This window comes from Andrena cerasifolii, chromosome 2 (genome assembly GCF_050908995.1).
Source record: "Andrena cerasifolii isolate SP2316 chromosome 2, iyAndCera1_principal, whole genome shotgun sequence".
Taxonomy (NCBI): domain Eukaryota; kingdom Metazoa; phylum Arthropoda; class Insecta; order Hymenoptera; family Andrenidae; genus Andrena; species Andrena cerasifolii.
This window is the reverse complement of record NC_135119.1, coordinates 8,731,695-8,751,617: the sequence shown is the minus strand read 5'-3', so window position 1 is coordinate 8,751,617 and position 19,923 is coordinate 8,731,695. Positions and strand designations below refer to the sequence as shown.

The 19,923-nt window shown below is 38.3% G+C and overlaps 2 protein-coding genes and 1 long non-coding RNA gene across 6 annotated transcripts; 2 read left to right on the top strand and 1 right to left on the bottom strand.

Annotated features, from left to right (window-relative positions):
• Nucleotides 1–840: 840 nt before the first annotated feature.
• Nucleotides 841–2,532, bottom strand: San (Probable N-acetyltransferase san). 2 transcript variants are annotated; one of them, XM_076806656.1, is made up of 5 exons: nt 2,374–2,528; nt 2,159–2,200; nt 1,674–1,830; nt 1,179–1,345; nt 841–1,091 (listed from the first exon to the last, which is right to left on the bottom strand). In XM_076806656.1, exons 1-5 carry the CDS (start codon nt 2,379–2,381, stop codon nt 917–919), a joined length of 549 nt encoding a protein of 182 aa, XP_076662771.1. In that variant the 5' UTR covers nt 2,382–2,528; the 3' UTR covers nt 841–916. The 2 variants fall into 2 exon arrangements, with proteins under 2 accessions (XP_076662771.1, XP_076662772.1); XM_076806657.1 differs by lacking the exon at nt 2,159–2,200 and having other exon boundaries at nt 2,374–2,532.
• Nucleotides 2,533–2,717: 185 nt separating this feature from the next.
• LOC143365994 (uncharacterized) lies at nt 2,718–5,316 on the top strand. Of its 3 annotated transcripts, XR_013084637.1 has the most exons (4): nt 2,718–3,193; nt 3,288–3,520; nt 4,581–4,688; nt 4,732–5,316. It is a non-coding gene; the product is annotated as an uncharacterized LOC143365994 (long non-coding RNA). The 3 variants fall into 3 exon arrangements; XR_013084635.1 differs by having other exon boundaries at nt 3,288–3,430; nt 4,581–5,316; XR_013084636.1 differs by having other exon boundaries at nt 4,581–5,316.
• A 779-nt stretch (nt 5,317–6,095) lies between these two features.
• On the top strand, nt 6,096–9,505 carry LOC143378731 (uncharacterized). The gene is made up of 4 exons (XM_076830655.1): nt 6,096–6,199; nt 6,447–6,734; nt 6,848–7,135; nt 7,244–9,505. Exons 1-4 carry the CDS (start codon nt 6,163–6,165, stop codon nt 9,301–9,303), a joined length of 2,673 nt encoding a protein of 890 aa, XP_076686770.1. The 5' UTR covers nt 6,096–6,162; the 3' UTR covers nt 9,304–9,505.
• The last annotated feature ends 10,418 nt before the right edge of the window (nt 9,506–19,923 follow it).

Here is a 19,923-nt window from a genome sequence, read left to right as displayed (position 1 = left end):
CGACATTTGTTTCAACTGGTGCAGGTAATTGCAAAAAAAACTATTCGACCAATCAGTCTGAAATTTTTACACGTTATTCAGCACATCAGCGGCTATGGCCGGGACTACGGAAACCCTTTTTCATTAACCATTTCATAGTTTTTACAAGGCAAAATGCTTGAAAAATTCACCGTATTTCGTCACTTAAACTTCAAACGTCCACCATTTTGTTAATTTTTTATCAGTAAATATAATCCCAGTCCAGGCCGGGTTTTTTGCAATCAGTTGAAAAAATGTCGTTTTGAGATAATCGCGTTTAAAGTTTTATAACAAATTAAAAAAAATTCTTTTAAATTTTTTTGTATAATATAAGAGTAGATTAATAAATACCAAAAAGATTTATTGCATTATATGTTGTATCTACGGAGAAAAAAAATCTTTAAAAAGAGCTTAATTTTTCAAACCGTCACAGTGGACTGAACCCTTAACTCGGTTTCGGGAAATTTTAACTAAAACAACTTTTCTGGAACATTAACGATAGAATTTGTATTTATTGAAAATTAGATTAAAAAATATTACGCAAGACACAACCTGACTTCCCCCCCCCCCTTGTAAGAAAACGTAAGAAATTCGCGACCCCCCCCCAAAAAAAAGCCATACGTAATTTAAGAACGACCCCAAAAAGCAGATGATATGGATAACATCAACAATAAACATGAAATTACAGTTGTCCTCTCGAGTCAATATTAACAATTCGTAGGGACTATTAAATGTATGTTTTTTTTTTACACGGAAGTACAATGTATTTGTCAACTTCATTAAATTATTTATAAAATTCTAATTTTATAACGCACTGGGAAATTCAATAAAAATAACTTTATTACCAGACTGTGTAAATATAGTTTTTGGGATGTGATAAGTTAATGATTAACAATTCTCATTGGTTGGCTTGTTGATTATTTGTTTGATTTGTTCTAGGTCGCAATGTTTTCTGTAACACGTGCGCATCTGCAGGCTCTATTCTCTTGTAATAGTGCTCCTTTGTCTCTACTATTTCGAAGCCGAATTTTTTATAGAAGTCTATAGCCCCTTCATTGCTTATTTGGACATGTCTGCGAACAAGAAACACGATGCCAGAACAGTAACGATTAATGGTGTGCTTACAACGGTAGTACCTGACATTCGGTTTAGATACTTACAGAAAGATCGAATCGAAGTTTCCATCTTTGCTAACGTAATTTAAAACATGTTGCACCATTACGGTACCAATTCCTAGCCTTCTATAGGGATAAAGGCATCCCAACGTCATAATATATAAACGCCTAGAATTTTCGGATGTATCTACTCTACAACAAACTGCGCCAACCTAACACGAACAATGTAATCGGCAAACCAGAGTCTTTATGTGTCTTAACTGACGCTTTGTCAAGGTTTGCACTTTGAATACGGAATTCGATCCCGGGATCATAATCCTGGGATCCTGGGATTCCCGCTGATCTTTTTGGGATTCTAAAACTCCCAGGATTTGATATACCAAGTTATAACTTATCCCGAGAATTTCGAGAATTTTTAAAAACGTAAATTACTTTATGAAAAACTGAAAAATATAAAAATGAAATCCAAAAAACGGCCGGGATCCCGGGATTGAATTCCCTAGCTTTGAATAAATCTTTTTCATAGTAAATGTAACGTACCACTATGTCGTTATAATATGCAAGTTTCGCTAATTCTCCAGCCTCTAACACGTCCTTGTAAAATTTCTCATTGTACGAGACTGGAAACACCACTTGGTTAAGAAGTTTCAGTTGCTTTATATTATGTGGTGTTACATCTCCTAATTCTATCTTTGATCTGTGATTTCAAAATTTTGTATTTTCATTAAACATTAAATATGTTAACTATATCTAATTGTATCCAATGCAGTAATAGTAGAAATGATTGAAACAGATGGAAATATCTACGAATTTGTTTCTCGATGAAAATAAACAATCACTGATAGTTTCGAATTTATTATCAACTATTAGAAGTGTTGAAAATTTTACAGTATAAAGATCGATGAGACTTGAAATATTTTATAGAAGTATAATAAATGTTTGATTTGAAATATTTGACGAGAATGCGAGTGCTTAGAAATTATTTTATGTCAAGCTAATGAAAATGTTTGAATTATTATCCTTACTTCTTTTTTGTTTGCGGGCACACGTTTTCAAATGAACGTGTCCTTGAAAATAAGAATATTTAAAATTTCAATTCACTATCGATTATTGTAAACGATAAACAGAGATGAATTATCGTGCCGTATTATCATATTTTATATGGAATTACGAAATCGGTAATGATTTCCCAAGCTATTTTGACTTATAAAAATATAACCTCAAAATCATTGAAACCTACCTAGTCATATTAGGTAGTACCAGTTTTTTAACGTTTCTAAAATAATCAGCAATAACAAATTTTGACACTAATAGGTTTACAAGGAAACGTGCTAACAAATAAGGTTTGTTGACGATCCACCAGCGTTCTGCCGCCTTATTCTTACCACTGAAATCTTATTATATAGCGGAGTAGGATTTAATATTACCTGCTTCTCCAAATTTGGATAGGTTTGGGAATACGTAAAAGCTCATTTGACCACACCACAAGTTATAATTATAATTGTAAAATAAATATTGTGTAATCGTAAAAATATACATATGAAAAGAATGATAATCAATTTTTTTAATTATTCTACATTTTAAAATGTATACATTATTTATTGAGGACCGTATATATTTTTAAAAGCTCAATCAAACAGATTTTTTTTTACTTAATAAAGCATTTTGTTGGAGCTGCAAACGTTGGATTAGATTTATTATAATTTAACTATTCTGATTGTATATTTTATATACCTACTTATTATAATAATTTTTGAAATCTACCAAAAACTTAGGGCGAATTCAACTTATGCCCAAATCGCCCGTGACTTTCATTAGGGTAGGTTTCCCTACACGCGACTGGACGCATCGTCAAGGATTTCAAAGTCCATTTTCTCGAAAATGAAGCACAATTTCAAAAAATTTTATTCCTTTTTTGCCTTATTTACTTGTTACAAGTAGAAAAGAAAGAGTAACATTTTTTGATATCGCACTTGATTTTCGAGAAAATCGACTTTGAAATTCTTGACGTTGCGTCGAGTCGCATATATGGACATAGGAAAATCACGGGCGATTTGGGCGTAAGTGGAATTCGATCTTTGAAGTTTTTAATAATTTACATGTATTAAGGCCTATTAGCTGAAACGGACACCTATTTACTTATTTTCGACATAGATCCATCGTGCCAAGCCTCATCAAAATCGATGTCTATGGGCGATGTCTATACCCTGATAGCCAGATCTGGCAGCAGAATCTGACGTCAGAACTACAGCAGTCTGTGTCCGCATTTGGCTGCGTTCTGATGTGCAGAGCCTGAGGTGCAGTGCCTGATGTCAGATGGACAGCAGATCGACAGCAGTCGACTCTTATTTGCAACTTTAAGGCGACGCCTTTGAAGCAGAAATTTAGTATACCTCTTTCCACTTCATGTTCTCCTGATATATTGGCCAAAATCTGGCGAAAATTTTCAGACTGCACAAAATTGGGCTATGTACTAGGAGAACATGATGTCGAAAGAGGTGGCACTAAGTAACGTCTTCGGAGAGAGAATCGAGGTTGCCTTCGAAGCTGAAATTCAGAATACCTCTTTTCGCTTCATGTTCTCCTGATACCTGGGCCAAAATCTGGCGAAAATTTTCAGAATGCACAAAATTGGGCTTTGTAACAGGAGAACATGATGTCGAAAGAGGTGGCACTAAGTAACGTCTTCGGAGAGAGAATCGAGGATGCCTTCGAAGCTGAAATTCAGAATACCTCTTTTCGCTTCATGTTCTCCTGATACCTGGGCCAAAATCTGGCGAAAATTTTCAGAATGCACAAAATTGGGCTTTGTAACAGGAGAACATGATGTCGAAAGAGGTGGCACTAAGTAACGTCTTCGGAGAGAGAATCGAGGATGCCTTCGAAGCTGAAATTCAGAATACCTCTTTTCGCTTCATGTTCTCCTGATACCTGGGCCAAAATCTGGCGAAAATTTTCAGAATGCACAAAATTGGGCTTTGTAACAGGAGAACATGATGTCGAAAGAGGTGGCACTAAGTAACGTCTTCGGAGAGAGAATCGAGGATGCCTTCGAAGCTGAAATTCAGAATACCTCTTTTCGCTTCATGTTCTCCTGATACCTGGGCCAAAATCTGGCGAAAATTTTCAGAATGCACAAAATTGGGCTTTGTAACAGGAGAACATGCCGTCGAAAGAGATGGCAAAAATAGGAAATCAGGTTTTTGCCGAATTTCTCCTATACTAGGGGATGAAAAATTTTGAAAAAAATCAGAGGCATTTCTGTTATCGGGGCACATCTTAGAGAATTGTTTCAGATTTTTAAATTGATAAACCAAGCTGTGAAAAATAAAAAACGCCAAAAAATGATGAAAAATGCCGATTGTGTACCGAAGCAGGCTTGGCACTGTAATTATATTTTTACTGTAAGTACGTATGATTGTTACTATAGTCCTGAATTTTTTTCAGATTTTTAAATTGAAAAACCAAGCTGTGAAAAATAAAAAACGCCAAAAAATGCTGAAAAATGCCGATTGTGTATCGAAGCAGGCTTGGCACTATAATTATATTTTTACTGTAAGTACGTATGATTGTTACTATTGTCCTGAATTTTTTTCAGATTTTTAAATTGAAAAACCAAGCTCTTAGCGCCTCTTATTTGCAACTTTAAGGCGAGGCCTTTGAAGCTGAAATTCAGAATACCTCTTTTCGCTTCATGTTCTCCTGATACCTGGGCCAAAATCTAGCAAAAATTTTCAGAATGCACAAAATTGGGCTTTGTAACAGGAGAACATGATGTCGAAAGAGGTGGCACTAAGTAACGTCTTCGGAGAGAGAATCGAGGTTGCCTTCGAAGCTGAAATTCAGAATACCTCTTTCGACATCATGTTCTCCTAGTACATAGCCCAATTTTGTGCATTCTGAAAATTTTCGCCAGATTGTGGCCAATATATCAGGAGAACATGAAGTGGAAAGAGGTATACTAAATTTCAGCTTCAAAGGCGTCGCCTTAAAATTGCAAATAAGAGGCGCAGGCCTTTCAAGAGGCGTTCGAAAATTCTGCGTCTCTTCGTTAAACAGTCACTGTCTCGAAACATCTGCGCCACTTCTCGCTCTTTGATTTGCTCTCCGGAGACGTTACTGGATGAAAATAGTCTTGGAAAAATGTAACAATGAATAAAAAAAATTTAATTTAAATATAATATTGAAGTGAGATTATTTCCAGTATTATTCCTTTCATTCATTTTTATATAATATCATTCAGTATAGTATGTCTTCCTCTGTACTTGGTCTAAGTTCCAAGCATTATTGTCGAGTTATTATTATAATTTTGCAGATTCTAACTTAGACTACTAATTACCCTGAATAAAATATTTCAAATGAATAGCAAAATATTTCTTCTATTTAATATAGTGTCCTTCAACAACTGTCCCAAATTATTCCTTGTAAAAGTATTTTTTATATCGATTCTTTCAAAATTATTAAAATCCGACTTCTATGTATTTGTACTAATTTTGGAAAAAAAGTTTTATGGCGATTCTTTTCATCTCGATTATTGCAGAATCGATTCTTTGGTTCAGATTTTTTAGAAGGATCGATTCTTATAATTCGATTTTGAATCGATTCAAGAATCGATTCTTTGAATCAAACACCCCTACTAACCAGCTGCGGCCTCACTTGACTTGTCTCGTTGGCTTGGCATGGCACTGGCGTCGTTTCGTTTCCCATCTTGGCGTTGATTGGTTCGACCTCACCGCGTCATCGCGCGCATGCGTTCCTCCTCCCTACGATCGGAGTCCGAAATCCGGTAGGGTATTTCCCTCCAACACTGTCGGCTACCCATGTCCACGCATGCGCGCGTTGACGCCGCGACCGTCGAACCAATCAACGCCAAGATGAAAATCGCTGGAAAATTCGCCGACGCCAGCGCCAAGCAAACCAAGTGGCATAAACGCGAAGCGGATCGAGTGACGCCATTGGACGCCATCACACACGCAGGCCACACTTTGAAATCGTTACGTGTGTGAATTGTGCCATTTTTTAGAGTTTGATGTTTTATGAAAGTTCCAAAATGAACAAAAAATCAGGTAAGACAAATATAAGTTTATACAATGTTAGAATTAATCAACCTACCAGTCAACAGAGTATATCCCTGTATAAACTGCATTATGCATATTTTATACATAGACGCGATGTCAAGTAAGATATATCTTTAATTTAACAGTTTTTTAAAATTATACAAGTAGAAAGTGAACGTAGTTTCTTTTTTCAATGATTATTTTCTTGAAATTGTTTTTTAATAGTTATGAATAATAATTCGTATTTTTTGAATAGACAGTGATAGCACCTTCGTTGTCCCTACTACAAAGAAAATAAAGAGGCAAGCATTTCGAGAGGCTTGGCTGCAGAACTCATATTTCAAACCTTGGTTACAACCAGCTGATGACCCGCTGAAAGCGAAGTGCACAGTTTGCTCAAAATTGTTAAGAGCAAAGAAAAGTCACCTAGACGAACACGCCAAAAGTGACATTCATATCATGAAGCTACAACAGAAAACAGGAGCATCAATTTCTGTACGTAGCTTTGCGGCTATTAGTAGCTCAGATACAGAGAACGATTCAAGTGAGACATATCTTTAATTTAACTTTCTCTTTTATACATTCTTTGTTCGATGATTGTTTTCTTGAAATTGTCTTTTAATAGTTTACGAATAATAATTCGTATTTTTTGAATAGGCAGTGATAGCACCTCGGTTGTCCCTGCTGCGAAGAAAGCAAAGAGGCAAGCATTTAGAAAAGCTTGGCTGCAGAATCCATATTTCAAACCTTGGCTACAACAAGCTGCTGACCCGCTGAAAGCGAAGTGCACAGTTTGCTCGAAATTGTTAATAGGAAAGAAAAGTCACCTAGAAAAGCACGCTAAAAGTCACGTTCATATCATGAACCTACAACAGAAAGCAGGAGCATCAACTTCTGTACCTAGCAATGCGGCTAATAGTAGCTCAGATACAGAGAACGATTCAAGTGAGACATATCTTTAACTTTCTCTTTTATACTTTCTTTGTTCGATGATTATTTTCGTGAAATTGCTTTTTAATATAGTGTGAATAAAAATTAGTATTTTATGAATAGGCAATGATAGCATCTTCATCACCTCCACTGCAAAGAAAGTAAAGGGGCGGAGGCAAGCGTTTCGACAAGCTTGGCTCGAAGACGCAGCCTTTAAATCCTGGCTACAACAAGTCCAGGACGATCCGTACAAGGGAAAATGTACAATTTGCTGCAAATATATTACAGCAAGTAAATATAATTTACAGCATCATGCTAACAGCCAAGAGCATATCAAGAACGTGAAATATGGAATAGGATCGCTAACGAGTACGGATGAAGCAACAAGGAATTTTTCAGACGAGTTAAAGGTGGCAGAAATAAGAGTGTGCATTGATGCAATAGAGCATAATAGATCCTTTCACTCATTCATACATTTTATGAGAATGCTACAGAAGACACTGCCAGACCAACATTTACTCAAGTGCATGTCTCTGAATCCAAAGAAAATGACGGCTATTACTAAAAACGTAATAAATAAGTACATTATTACGAAAACCATAGAAAATGTACAGGACAAATTTTTTTCGGTTTTGATCGACGAAACTACAGATATATCCGATATGAAAATTGTATGCTTTTTAATACGTTATGTTCACAAAGGACAGATATGCATAGATTTATTAGATTTAATTAGAATTAAGGAATGTACAGCAGAAAACGTATATCGGTGTTTTCGACATTCTTCAAAGAAGTATAATTTGCCTATAACCAATATGGTTGGGGTGTGCGTGGACAATGCGAATGTCATGGAGGGAGCACATAATTCACTGACGTCTCGTTTAGTAGCAGACAATGGCGAAATTTGTATCTTACCATGCATTTGCCACTCAATACATTTGGCTGCACGCCAAGCGTGCGAATGCTTGCCACAGTATGTTGAGAAGTTTTTGCATTCTCTTTATTCATACTACTCGCGAAATCCTAAGCAACTGAGTATGTTAGAAGGTACGCAACAGTTTATGAAGGTCGCGAAGCGGAAAGTTACACAGCCAACTAGATGGCTAGCACAATCTGAATGTATAAAAAGAGTCTTAAATCAGTGGACAGTTTTATTTAGTGTGTTTGCGGAGGAGTCATCAGAAAAACATGCCGATGTCGCAAAGAGAATATTTTCAAGTTTTAATTGTCCTTATACCAAGGCGTATCTGCAATTTATGGATTATATATTAGCTATATTTACTGAACTCAACAAACTACTTCAAAGCTCGAAAATTTTAGTTCACCGCCTGCTCCCCGAATGTTACAGATTGTTAAAAACATTGGGAGGCAATTTCTTGAAGTCTAAATATCTGAAGGAACCAAATATACATAAGATAAATGTCAATAATGCAGATAATTTGCTACCACTGACAAAAATGTTTACTGGTGCAGGATGTATGGCTACACTGAGTAAAATTGCAAATGGTAATTTGGAAGGAAACGAAGACATGATGCAATTTTATACAAACATACAGAAATGTTACCAATCGGCCTTCCAAAATATTGTCAATGGAGTGCCATTTGATGACACATTTTTAAACGCACTAGATTTTTTAAACCCGCAAACAGCTTTAGACATTGACAAACACCGCCACGACCAATTAAACTGTATTTTAAACAAATTTAATTCAAAATTTGATCATGATATCGTAGTAAATGAATGGCATGTATTGCCGTTTACTTTTGCGGAGGAGGCAAAGGAAAAGTTACAAGTAATGAGTTTACATCAGTTCTGGCATGAGATGAGCATCACTACCAATGCTGAAGACGAACGTATATTGCCAAACATATCCAAACTAGCGCAGTTGTGCTTATCGTTGCCCCATTCAAATGCCGATGTCGAAAGATATTTTTCCACTCTCGCACAAATAAAAACTAGAGATAGGAATAGATTAAACACAGAAACAATAGCTGCAATCACCAGAATAAAACTAGATTTGAAAAATAAAAATGCACACTGGGATGATTATAAAATTACTGATGATATGTTAAATTTATTTGATAACAGTATGTATAACAAAGAGAAAATACCGGAAGAGCTCATAGGAATTTTATTGCCGGATGAGACGAATGAAAGCACTAGCGATAGCGACAACAATTAGAAAATATTCTGTTCATAAATGTATGTATTATAGTTGTTAATATGTATATATTTATGTTCCTTTCGTGTTTATATGTACATTACGTTATATTTTACCTGTAATATTAAGTTATATATTTTATGTATATATTTTGTAACATAACTTCTGTATACTTTATGCATATTTTGTAAATACTAAATACAGAAATACGTTTTATCACCTTGCACGTATAGTATATTATAACCGGATAAATTTCTTCAATTTACCATTATTAGTGCATAAATACTATTTCCATTATTATTTTGCGCTTTTTTTTACATTCCATCAATATTACATATATTTCAATTTATTTTATTACATAGAAACAGAGACGTAAAGGATCTTATATTTTTTTAATATTACCGCCACAATTCATCGCAGTGAAGTGTAAGGTGCGATTTCATGCTAGTGATTTCCCTAGTTTATGCCTGTCCTTGTCGAGTGACGCCTCTTATTATATTTCCTCTTTGGTCAAAACCAATCACGTGACCGACGCTCAACCAATGAACGAGCGTCTAGCGGAAAAGCTTTTCTGCTTGACGCTGAAAGTCACGTGGACCGATTACGTGTTGGTTTTGACGCTCAATACATAGACGGAGTGTAAGCTGAGGGGGGTGTAAGATTCGCGGTAAGGGGAGCGATACAGGCAAATCGGGTAACGCAGTGGATATGCATGCCGAATGCTTCCGAAGCTAACCCGACGTGCCTGTATCTGACTTCTGCCTCTTCCCTTCCAAGCCTACCGTTCCCCTCGCCGATAGTCCCAGCTTCTGCTCCGTCTATATATGTCTATGCTCAAAACGAGCGTCAAGTGTCAGAGTGAAATCGCACCTTGTGACGTCACATTGGCTTCGTGTTGGCGCCACTTAGCTGGGGGCTAGCGTCAGTTCACGACACATTACCACCACTCCTGTAGGTGTTTCCCCCTCCATTCACTGCAATTAATCGCTGTGAACGCTGCCGAACAGGGGGGCCAAGCTTCCCTCTTACGAAAGTTGAAGCAGAGTTTGTAGCGCCTCCTACCAATGAGGTGCGTACTAAACTGTGAATGTGTGAATTGGTGTGAATCGGGACGTATGTGTATGTGTATACGTGTAATGTACCGTTTACTTTAAAACCTGTCCACGGATCGTCGCGCCAGCGACACGTATGCAGCAGATAGAAGGATAAACATTGAAATTGAATATTTCTTCTTTTCTTAGGAAAAGAAAATATATTCAATTGCTTTGTATATCCTTCTATCTGCTGCATACGCGTCACTGACGCGACAATCCATGGTCAGACGGCCTTAGAAAGGGTAAACCAGGGAAAGTGAGGACACTTCCTCGTGTCTGCGCCAAACATTTCTAAATGACGACGGTCGTCATGGTAACATTTCACCAACGTCGAAAGGTTGTGTGTCGTGCTCACTGATACACGTAGGTATGTGTGTGTGACGTACCTAGCGCCTCCTACCAATACGGTGCTAACTAAACGGGAAAACTTCAGCCAAACAAAGACGGCTTGGTCCCCCTGGGTGGCACAGAACCTTCCTTAAAATGTAGGCCTATCTTACCTACGCTTTGTCTAAATCTATATCTTCTTTTTGGTAAAAGAAGAATTTGGTCCCCTGCTACGGAAAGACTGTAAGAATGACGCATAACACCTCTAGGGCCGGTATGAACGTGACGCGGTAGTCAGACTGTCCATTTTCCCAATTTTTGATAACCACAAAGCGAACCAACAAATTTGCTCATGAAGAATCACCACTAACATATCGAATTGACAAGCTGTGTATTTAAAAGCAGTCTAGCACACCACTTTTACCTGTCACATCGCTTATCGTTTCGACGTTGTGAAAACGAGTATTAAGATTCGAATCGTTTATTTTATTATTACGTTTAAAGAAATAGGAAAGAAGATACAATAAACAAAAGTTCCTTAAAATAATGCAAGGAAATGTGAAAAGAATAAAATAATGTTGAGAAGGAAGTTGATGTATTCAACATCTTGTACTGATGTCGATAATTCCAATTATACTTGTTATAAAGTAATTATGTATAAGGATTGTGCAGGTGTGAAATAAAAAAATTTAATAAATTTAACCGAGAATACCTCGTCCGTGGTCGCATTCAACTTTATCGATACAGAATCGTTTACGGGAGCACAGACGAGGTATAGGATAGACCTATCAACCAATGCATTTTTCTGTCACCGGTTTGGGGGAGTCCTAGAACCACCTTACCATTTTTGTGTCGCATGCAACGTTACCGATGAAGCCTCGAAACAGATTGTAACGCTACGTGTGGTAGGAATTAGAATTCAAGAAGTCAGTCGAAACCCGCGATTTACAAATGATTCTGTTAGAGTAACAATTTAAAGATCGTTTTATAAACGTATTCCGTGCAACGACCGAGAAAGAAGGATCGCAACAAAACAAGAACACATACGCCTTTTAACCTTGCTATTCTATTCAGGTTTATTTAACGCCAAACAAATTTATTTAACATAAAACATGTGTTCATGAGTTCAAAATCATCGAAGAAATCGACGAAATGAAATAAATCACGCAAAACCATCGAAGAAATGCATGAAATAGAATAAATCATGTAAAACCATCGAAGAAATACCTACCTGAAAGAGAATAAAATTCTGATTAGATGTCTAGACCGAACCAAACTCACTGAATGTAAGTTTCGCTCGATCTGGACCCTTAAACTAGATCGTAGGCTTTAGCTTGATATCGTTTTGCAAGTCGCAATGCTTGAGAAACGTTACCAAGGAACCGGGCACACCAACGCGGAGGTACCTACGAAAGTGACCCATCCCGAAACAAACACCGATCCCATCCACCCTCCATTTCAATAAACTCATCGCGTCCGTCATTGCTTGCAATGAGGGAAACGATGATTTGACTCTACTATTAGTGACAACCGCGAACGCGAAAGCGAAATCGAAAGAGAGATAGACTGACGATTATCGTCGATCTCTCTGCACTTATACAAGGTACTCGTATTCTACATTCTACAGCATGCATGCAAGAACATCTTAGCTAGCTACCAAGCTAGCATAATTCTAGGCCCTCTCTAGGGCCCACGAGCTAGGCCCTCTCTAGGGCCCATGACTAGGACCCTCTCTAGGGCCTATGCCGAAGGCCCTCTCTAGGGCCCATGACTAGGACCCTCTCTAGGGCCCACGAGCTAGGCCCTCTCTAGGGTCCATGACTAGGACCCTCTCTAGGGCCTATGCCGAAGGCCCTCTCTAGGGCCCCTGTTCTGGGCCCTCTCTAGGGCCCACAAGCTAGGTCCTTTCTAGGACCTAGAATACCAAGCAGCTGAAAATTGAAGCTAATCGAAAATTTTACTTTACTTTCGCGATGAAAAAGCAATTAGAGCACCGGTGCTCTGGACAAATTTCCGATACGCAAAAGGTTGACTTTACTTTCGCGACGAAAAATCAACACGAGCTCCCGTGCTCTGTATAAATCATAGATCCGCAAAAATTTGACTGTAAATTCGCGGTAATAGAACTCTACACAAGAGCCGCGGCGCTCTTGAAAATATATGGACGCGAAAAAAGCGTGGACTCTACGATCGCATTAACGGCGACCATAAAAGATCTTGCTGGAATGCAAGATTGCTAGGAAGACTAGTTTCATTGAGACCCATTTCAAAAAATTTCGCGGTGACTCTACTTGACTCGATCGATCCGATTATTTTACGAATTATTATTAATCGATATAAAATTGTAAGAATCGCGAGCAACAATTGTATTGGTTTATCTATTATTTTTATTTTGAGACAGACACATGCATGTCACTATCTACGAGTACCTTGTATGGTCAGCTCAATCGATGCTGCTCTTTCGAACACACATGCATAACGTTTAGTGGCGCATCTTATATAATTGGCATTAGTTTCGGGAACATTTCTACGATATTTCGTGAATATGGTTTAGAAAAGGACCACGCCATAAGGCTACTGCCTAGACGCCCTAGACCATATTCGCGAAATATTGCATAAGAGTTCCCCAAACGAATACCGACCATGTGAAAAGGGCCTCTGCATGTCGTGCATTTGTGTTGGAACGGCCAGAATCGAAAGAGCTAAGTAGCTGTACTACATGCACCCCCATTCAAAGAATTATAAAATGACTCACCGTTCGCTGTCATCATCGGTACTGCATCTCTGCAAACTCGTAACCCTCTGACCAGCATCCCTGAGACCAGCTCCCCTCTGATCATCACCCATCTGACCAGCATCCCTCTGACCAGCAGCTCTCAGACGAGCACCCTTCAACTCAGCCCCAGCTTAGCTCTCAACGTTGCAGCTGCAGTTGGACTCGTGCATGACTCTACTTTCGCGGTGAAAAAGTTATTAGAGCACCGGTGCTCTCGACTAGCTTTACTTGCGCAAAAACACTGACTCTACGATCGCATTACGGGCGATCACAAACACTATAACTGAAACAGACAATTTGTATTTAAACAAGTTCGAAAAAATTTCCTTTAAATTGCAAGGTGTCACGCAATTCAGACTTTGAGAAAAATTTCCAGCAGCCACATTGGGCGCTCAATGAATTCTGATTCTGTCTGATAGAAAAAAGGAGTGGCCTCTTCGGGCGTTTAAGGTTTTTCAATCTTAATGTATGGAAGGAGTAGCCTTTTTGGGCGCCTAATGCTTTTTAATTCTAATGTACCATCATCAGGTCTCATCCTTTTTAATGTTAATTAAAAAATACAGCAGCCTGTTTAGGCGCATGATAATTCCGAATTGTAAAAGGAAATAGAAGCAGCCTCATCAGGCGCTAATGGCATGGAATGCCAGAAAAATTCCAATTCTACTCTAAAGTGTTAGTAAACCCTAACCCAGATCTAATTCTTCCCTGAAACTAGCAACGAATCTCTTAGTGAATTCTTTATTAAAGAATTCACCAGAGAAAACCTCGGCGAATCCCTCGGCGAATGTTTCGATGATGCGCTTAAAACTGGACTTGCCTGGCTAAATTTTCTAAGTTTCGCAGCACACATATACACTATACTTCGTTATACTAACCCTTTGGACTGTGATTGCGGTATAAGGTAAAAAACTACTAAAATTATTTCCAAAGACTTTACTTTAAAGTCCAAAGGGCTAGCATGCGCGCGTAAGAAAGATAGACGAGAGGTTCTCGTCGATCTTTCTACACATATGCCATTACAATTTCTTTCGCATATTTTAGAGGCACACTTGCACTGGTTTCAAGTGACAAATAGACGCTAAGTATCTCGTTGCAGAGATAGAAAAAGAATTGAAAAACGGACACGGATTCGCCGTCGTGAGAGATCTCGAGCTGCTCGATACACTCACGCATTGCAGTTGCACAGACAAAACGCTAATACGCGACCACCATTCATCCAGCCCCCCATTAACGGGAGTTCCCCACTAGGGGCCGCGCCTGAGGGGTCAGACTCACAGCAGCCCGCCTCACAATTAAATCACATGCAGCTGCAATACGCGCTCCCATCACAAAGCCGACAATTTGCACAGGCGAGTGTATCGTGCCCGAGCATCTTGTGCTAATTCAAGATCTCTCCCGAGAGCGAATTATATTACCGGAAAAAAAGAAAAGAGAATTGAAAGTAGGAAATAGAAAATACACTATGACAAGTCTGTAAAAGTATACTAAATGCGAAACGACACGGTGCACGGTGAAGCTAATTGTAAGCAAAAGCAAAGGTAAAAGGCGTCACTCTCAACAAGCAAGCGTACCTCTACCCTTAAATCTAGCCTATCGCACTCTTTACAATGAGCCCTAGTGGCATAATCTATTGCAAATATGCACTTGCGTAACTTTCGAGGGATATGCGAAAGCTAAGAATCTCCCGATTGAGATTGCAAAAGAGACTAAACGACTAAAGGACCGAAAGGCGCGGCGCGACGCGAACATTCACCCTCGATCCACCGAAATTTCGTTTCTACATGGCATGCTCCATATCACGACTTTACACAGCCATGGCGAGCGTGACCGAGAACGAGAACTGTCGCACATCTTCGTCTAACAATGGTCCTCTGTGTAAAGCCGTAATAAGTTGTACCCAGCACAGCCGGCCTATGAAGGGCGAGAACACCATGCGCGAAATAGAAATCAGTGATCGAAGGCGAATTGTATTTCTAGAAGGGTGTGTTTGGCACTCTTATATTTAAAAAGAACGAGGCGGAACAAAAGCTTATCGCTCGAAGTACGCAAGTGCATTTCTGAATAGATGTCCAGACCGAACCAAACTCACCGAATGTAAGTTTGGCTTGATCTGGACCCTTAAACTAGATCGTAGGCTTCAGCTTGACAACGTTTTGCAAGACGCAATGCATTGGAAAACGTTACCAAGTCCAGGCACACCAACGCGGAGGTACCTACGAAAGTGACCCATTTCTACGAAATATTTCTGGTCCATATTCGACCAATGCATTTTTGAAAATTTGGAAAAATTCTTACGACTAAAGTTCTTAAATTAAAACTTAATGGACTCTAGGACTATGGCTAGTTAAAACTAAGCACATGTGCAAGTTCTTCCGCGATGTATAAAATTTGTAGGTTTAGTGGCTTAAAGTTATTTTTATGCAAGGGAGAAAGAAATTTAAGTTCATATAGCAGCCACTTTGGCGGCAGTCATTTATTATTATACTGTTATTTTATAAAGGGACCATTTGAGGTCGAGATATCAGGTGGTAAGAGTGGCAATTTTTGATTTCTCGTAATATTACTACCAGTGTGTCTTAATATTTAGCACATGCAACGGGCAAGCAAAACTAGCGAGCATAATAACCAAGTAGTACCAAAAATTACTGTCATTGTTTATTAAGAGAATCTAATGACTCGAATGTAATTACTGTTAAGAGAGAAGATTTGAAAGAACTCGCACGAAAGAGTTCAACTTCAGAAATGTAACTCGTATTCGATACATTAAGCATCCGGAATGATTGTGAAATTAAAGAAAAGAAGTTTAGAATGTTTGAAACGCGATATTAAAACTCCTATCGCGAATTTAAAATTTATTCATTGTATTTTTCTACGTGTATTAAACATTTGGAAGTACACGCATTAAATTTTACTATTCGCGAGTACTAAGTACGTATTCGTGGTCACTATGCTCGCTACAGTAATCATTATGTTCGATAGCATACAGAAAAATTCAAAGAATGAAAAAGTATCACTCACCGTTCGTTGAAAATAGTCTCACTGACAAGCATCCCCTTTTAGCAGTAGCTATTCGATCTGCAGGCGAATGTCCAGCAGTTGCAGGGTCAGTACCCCATAGAATGTGTCACACTTCCAAATATGTCACATTACTTTCGCGATGAAAAAGCAATAGGAGCACTGGTGCTCTGAATTAATTCTAGATGCGTTAAAACACTGACTTTACGTTCGCGTTCACATTACTAATACGCAGGGCCACTGTGCACTATCGAATACTTTATCGCGAAATAAGCACTGATTCTACAATCGCATTGCACACGATTACAAAAGCAGTTCATGTTTTTAAACATATCTCAACAGTGGAAAGATGTGTTCGGACTCGAGTAAAGCGTTTCCAAAATAGTCCTCTAGGTACTGAGTGTAATGTAGTGGAATCTCGTTGAACGATCTCCCACATAGTCCAGTTATCGATGAAATTTATGCAGGAATCGAGAAATCACGAAATAATATGTACACGCACTCACTGATGCGATCACCGTCGCGAGTAAAGTCGAACTGACAGAGGTGACACCGCTTGGCAATGTTGTGACGTAGGGGTTGTTGGCGGTGTTATGGCGCTCGACCGACTCCCAGCTAACTGGAAATTCGTCAAGGCCAGAAATAATTTTATGTAGACACAGTAATTCCACGATGAAAAATCACTTAGAGCACCGGTGCTTTCACTTAAATAGTTCTGTATGCGCAAAACATTGACTCTGCACTCGCGTCCACACAGTGCTCTATGAAATACTTTATCGCGAAATATGTACTGACTCTAAAATCGCATTGCACGCGGTCACAAAAGCACATCACATTTCTAAACATCTCTCAGCAGTGGGAAGTAGTGTTCGGGCTCGCGTAAAATGTTTCCATAAAGGCATCTTGGTATTGAGTGTAATGCAGCAGAATCTTGTTAAACGGCCTCATACATAGTCCAGTAATCGATGAAATTGATGCACGAATCGAGAAATCACGAAATAATATGCAGGTACATTCACTGATCCGATCGCTGCCGCGGTTGAAGTCGAACTGTCAGCTTACACCTTTCGTGAATGTTGTCACATTGGTAGAGGTTGCTGTCGACCTCAACTGTTTCCCATGGAAGTTGAAATTTCACAAAGGCCGGAAATAATTCTATATCGCAATGTCCATTGCGAAATATGTACTTTTCGCAGCTGCAGCCATGCACCCTGCTCTTTCTATGTATACATATATGTCTTTCAAAGTTGAGGAGATGTGATCGGACTCGAGTACAGTGTTTTCAAAAAAGTCTTCCAGATACTTATTTTTAGTGTATTGCAGTAGAATCTGGACGATCGACCTCCCACATATTCCAGTAATCGATGGAAATAATACATTAAGATAGGTATACCATGGCATTTTAAATGTTCATCCGTCCGATCCGTCCTCCGACTTTGGTGAACGTCGTTATTGAACTCCATTATTTCACATATCTTGAGAATTCCACATTACTTTATTTTATATATTTATACATGTGGAAGGAAGGGAAGGAATGATTTATTCAAACATTTCGAGTTACATTTATTTTTACATTGTATCAAAGTATTACTATTTAAAGAAATTCTTGTATCTATCTACTTATTTAGGATATTTGACAATCGCAGCAATCGCATCGGCTCTGTTCTCACCAATTACCAGGTCTCACTACGAGGAGGTCGCAGCGTTTCGAGGCCCGTAGAGAGACTGCCTATTTATGTTTTATTCAGAAAATCTAATGACTCGAATGTAATAACTATTAATAAGAGAAGATTCATAAAACTCATATGAAATATTTAAACTTGAGAAGCGTAACTTGCATGCAAAACATTAAGCATCTCGAATGATTGTGAAATTAAAGAAAAATTGTTTAGAATGTTTAAAACGCGATACTAAAACTTTTATCTAGAATTTAATACATATATATATATAATCGTTTTATTCGGTAGCATGTAGAAAGATTGAACGAGTTGAAAAGTTGCACTGCTATCTCTGCAGATCGCCCCCCCCCCCCAAGAGTAATAAAATAGAAAATATTATGACATTGTGTATAATTCTGTATAAATAATTAATGTGAATTTTATTATTTATACAGAATTATAATTAATGTGAATTTAATTATTTATACAGAATTATAATTAATGTGAATTTAATTATTTAGGTTACAGTATCAGATTGAGATATTAAAACATAAGTTACAAGCAAATTTTAAATCTTGTGAAAGAGGGTTAAAAAATGTACTTATGTACTTTTACATATTTCGCCCCCTCCAAGAAAGGCTCCTGAATCCGCCTCTCCAGGTGGCTCGGCTGCATCGGGGGGAGGGGGATGGACCCGAGTTGAAACCCTGACCAGGTCCTCAGCAAGTCCAGGAAGTCCAGGAAGTCCAGGAAGTCCAGTAGGTCCAGGTAGCTCGGCAACTGCAGGGTCCCCGGAGGTCCTCCAGGCCCGGAAGACCGACGACGACTGAGTACATGAAGCTCTGTGAGCTCCTTATCTAGACTTCGAGGAACGATGTCTCCCGATCAAAACAAGGTCGACGGTTAATTACAATTGCGAAATCCAACGAATTCTTCGGCAAAAATGGATTTTCTGCTAAAATATACGTTCCATTGGCTATTGCTATGACAAATAATGTTAACAACATTTACCCTAACCGCCCAGTAGAAATTATTATTAACTTTGATCGATAGAACTTGAGATATCAAGCAATTAGTAACATTTGATCTTGAATTTGCAAATGATTTTCTACGCCGAATGAATTCTCTTTTATTCTCAATGTTTAATTGTTCGATACATTAATGTTAATGCTTATACATATCATCTAGTATTATTTATAATGAATAAATACATTTTAGTGGAACTTGGTGTAAATGAATAGTTGCAGGAATATTTGGAGAAATATGAGTGACATACTTGTTTCTCCCCCTTAGTTACTAAGATCGACGAAGTATACGATAGAACCACGGTACTCTATGAAACACTTTTTGGCAGGCACAGGCACTGACTCTACAATCGCATTGCACACGATTACAGAAGCACTTCCTGTTTTTAAACGTCCTTCAGTTTCTGAAAAAGTCTTCTAGGTAACGGGTATATCTAAATGGAATCCTGTTAAAAGGCCTCCCACATGGTCCAGTAATCGATGAAATTTATGCGCGAATTGAGAAATCACGAGACAATATGAACTATGACGTGCACACACTTCACTGAACCGATGAATTTCTCAGCGCTAGACAAAATTTTATTTCCCAATGCGGGTTTCAAAAGTAACTCGACTTGCAGTTGCATCCATGCACACCACGACACTCGTGCATCATGCAACCTTCTGCGAGTCTTTTAAGAATTAGATTTTACTGTAAATTTTAGCGTTGGCCATAAACTAATACTCGTAGCCAGTAATATCCAATT

Excerpts from the sequence above, each read along its gene's own strand:
- San (XM_076806656.1), bottom strand. Across the intron at positions 1,831-2,158 it reads TGCCCGCAAACAAAAAAGAA|ATCAAAGATAGAATTAGGAG; the intron begins GTAAGGATAATA and ends TTGAAATCACAG. Across the intron at positions 1,346-1,673 it reads CATATTATAACGACATAGTG|GTTGGCGCAGTTTGTTGTAG; the intron begins GTACGTTACATT and ends TGTTCGTGTTAG.
- LOC143378731 (XM_076830655.1), top strand. The coding sequence starts at position 6,163 with ATGTTTTATGAAAGTTCCAAAATGAACAAAAAATCAG. Across the intron at positions 6,735-6,847 it reads AGATACAGAGAACGATTCAA|GCAGTGATAGCACCTCGGTT; the intron begins GTGAGACATATC and ends TTTTTTGAATAG. Across the intron at positions 7,136-7,243 it reads AGATACAGAGAACGATTCAA|GCAATGATAGCATCTTCATC; the intron begins GTGAGACATATC and ends TTTTATGAATAG.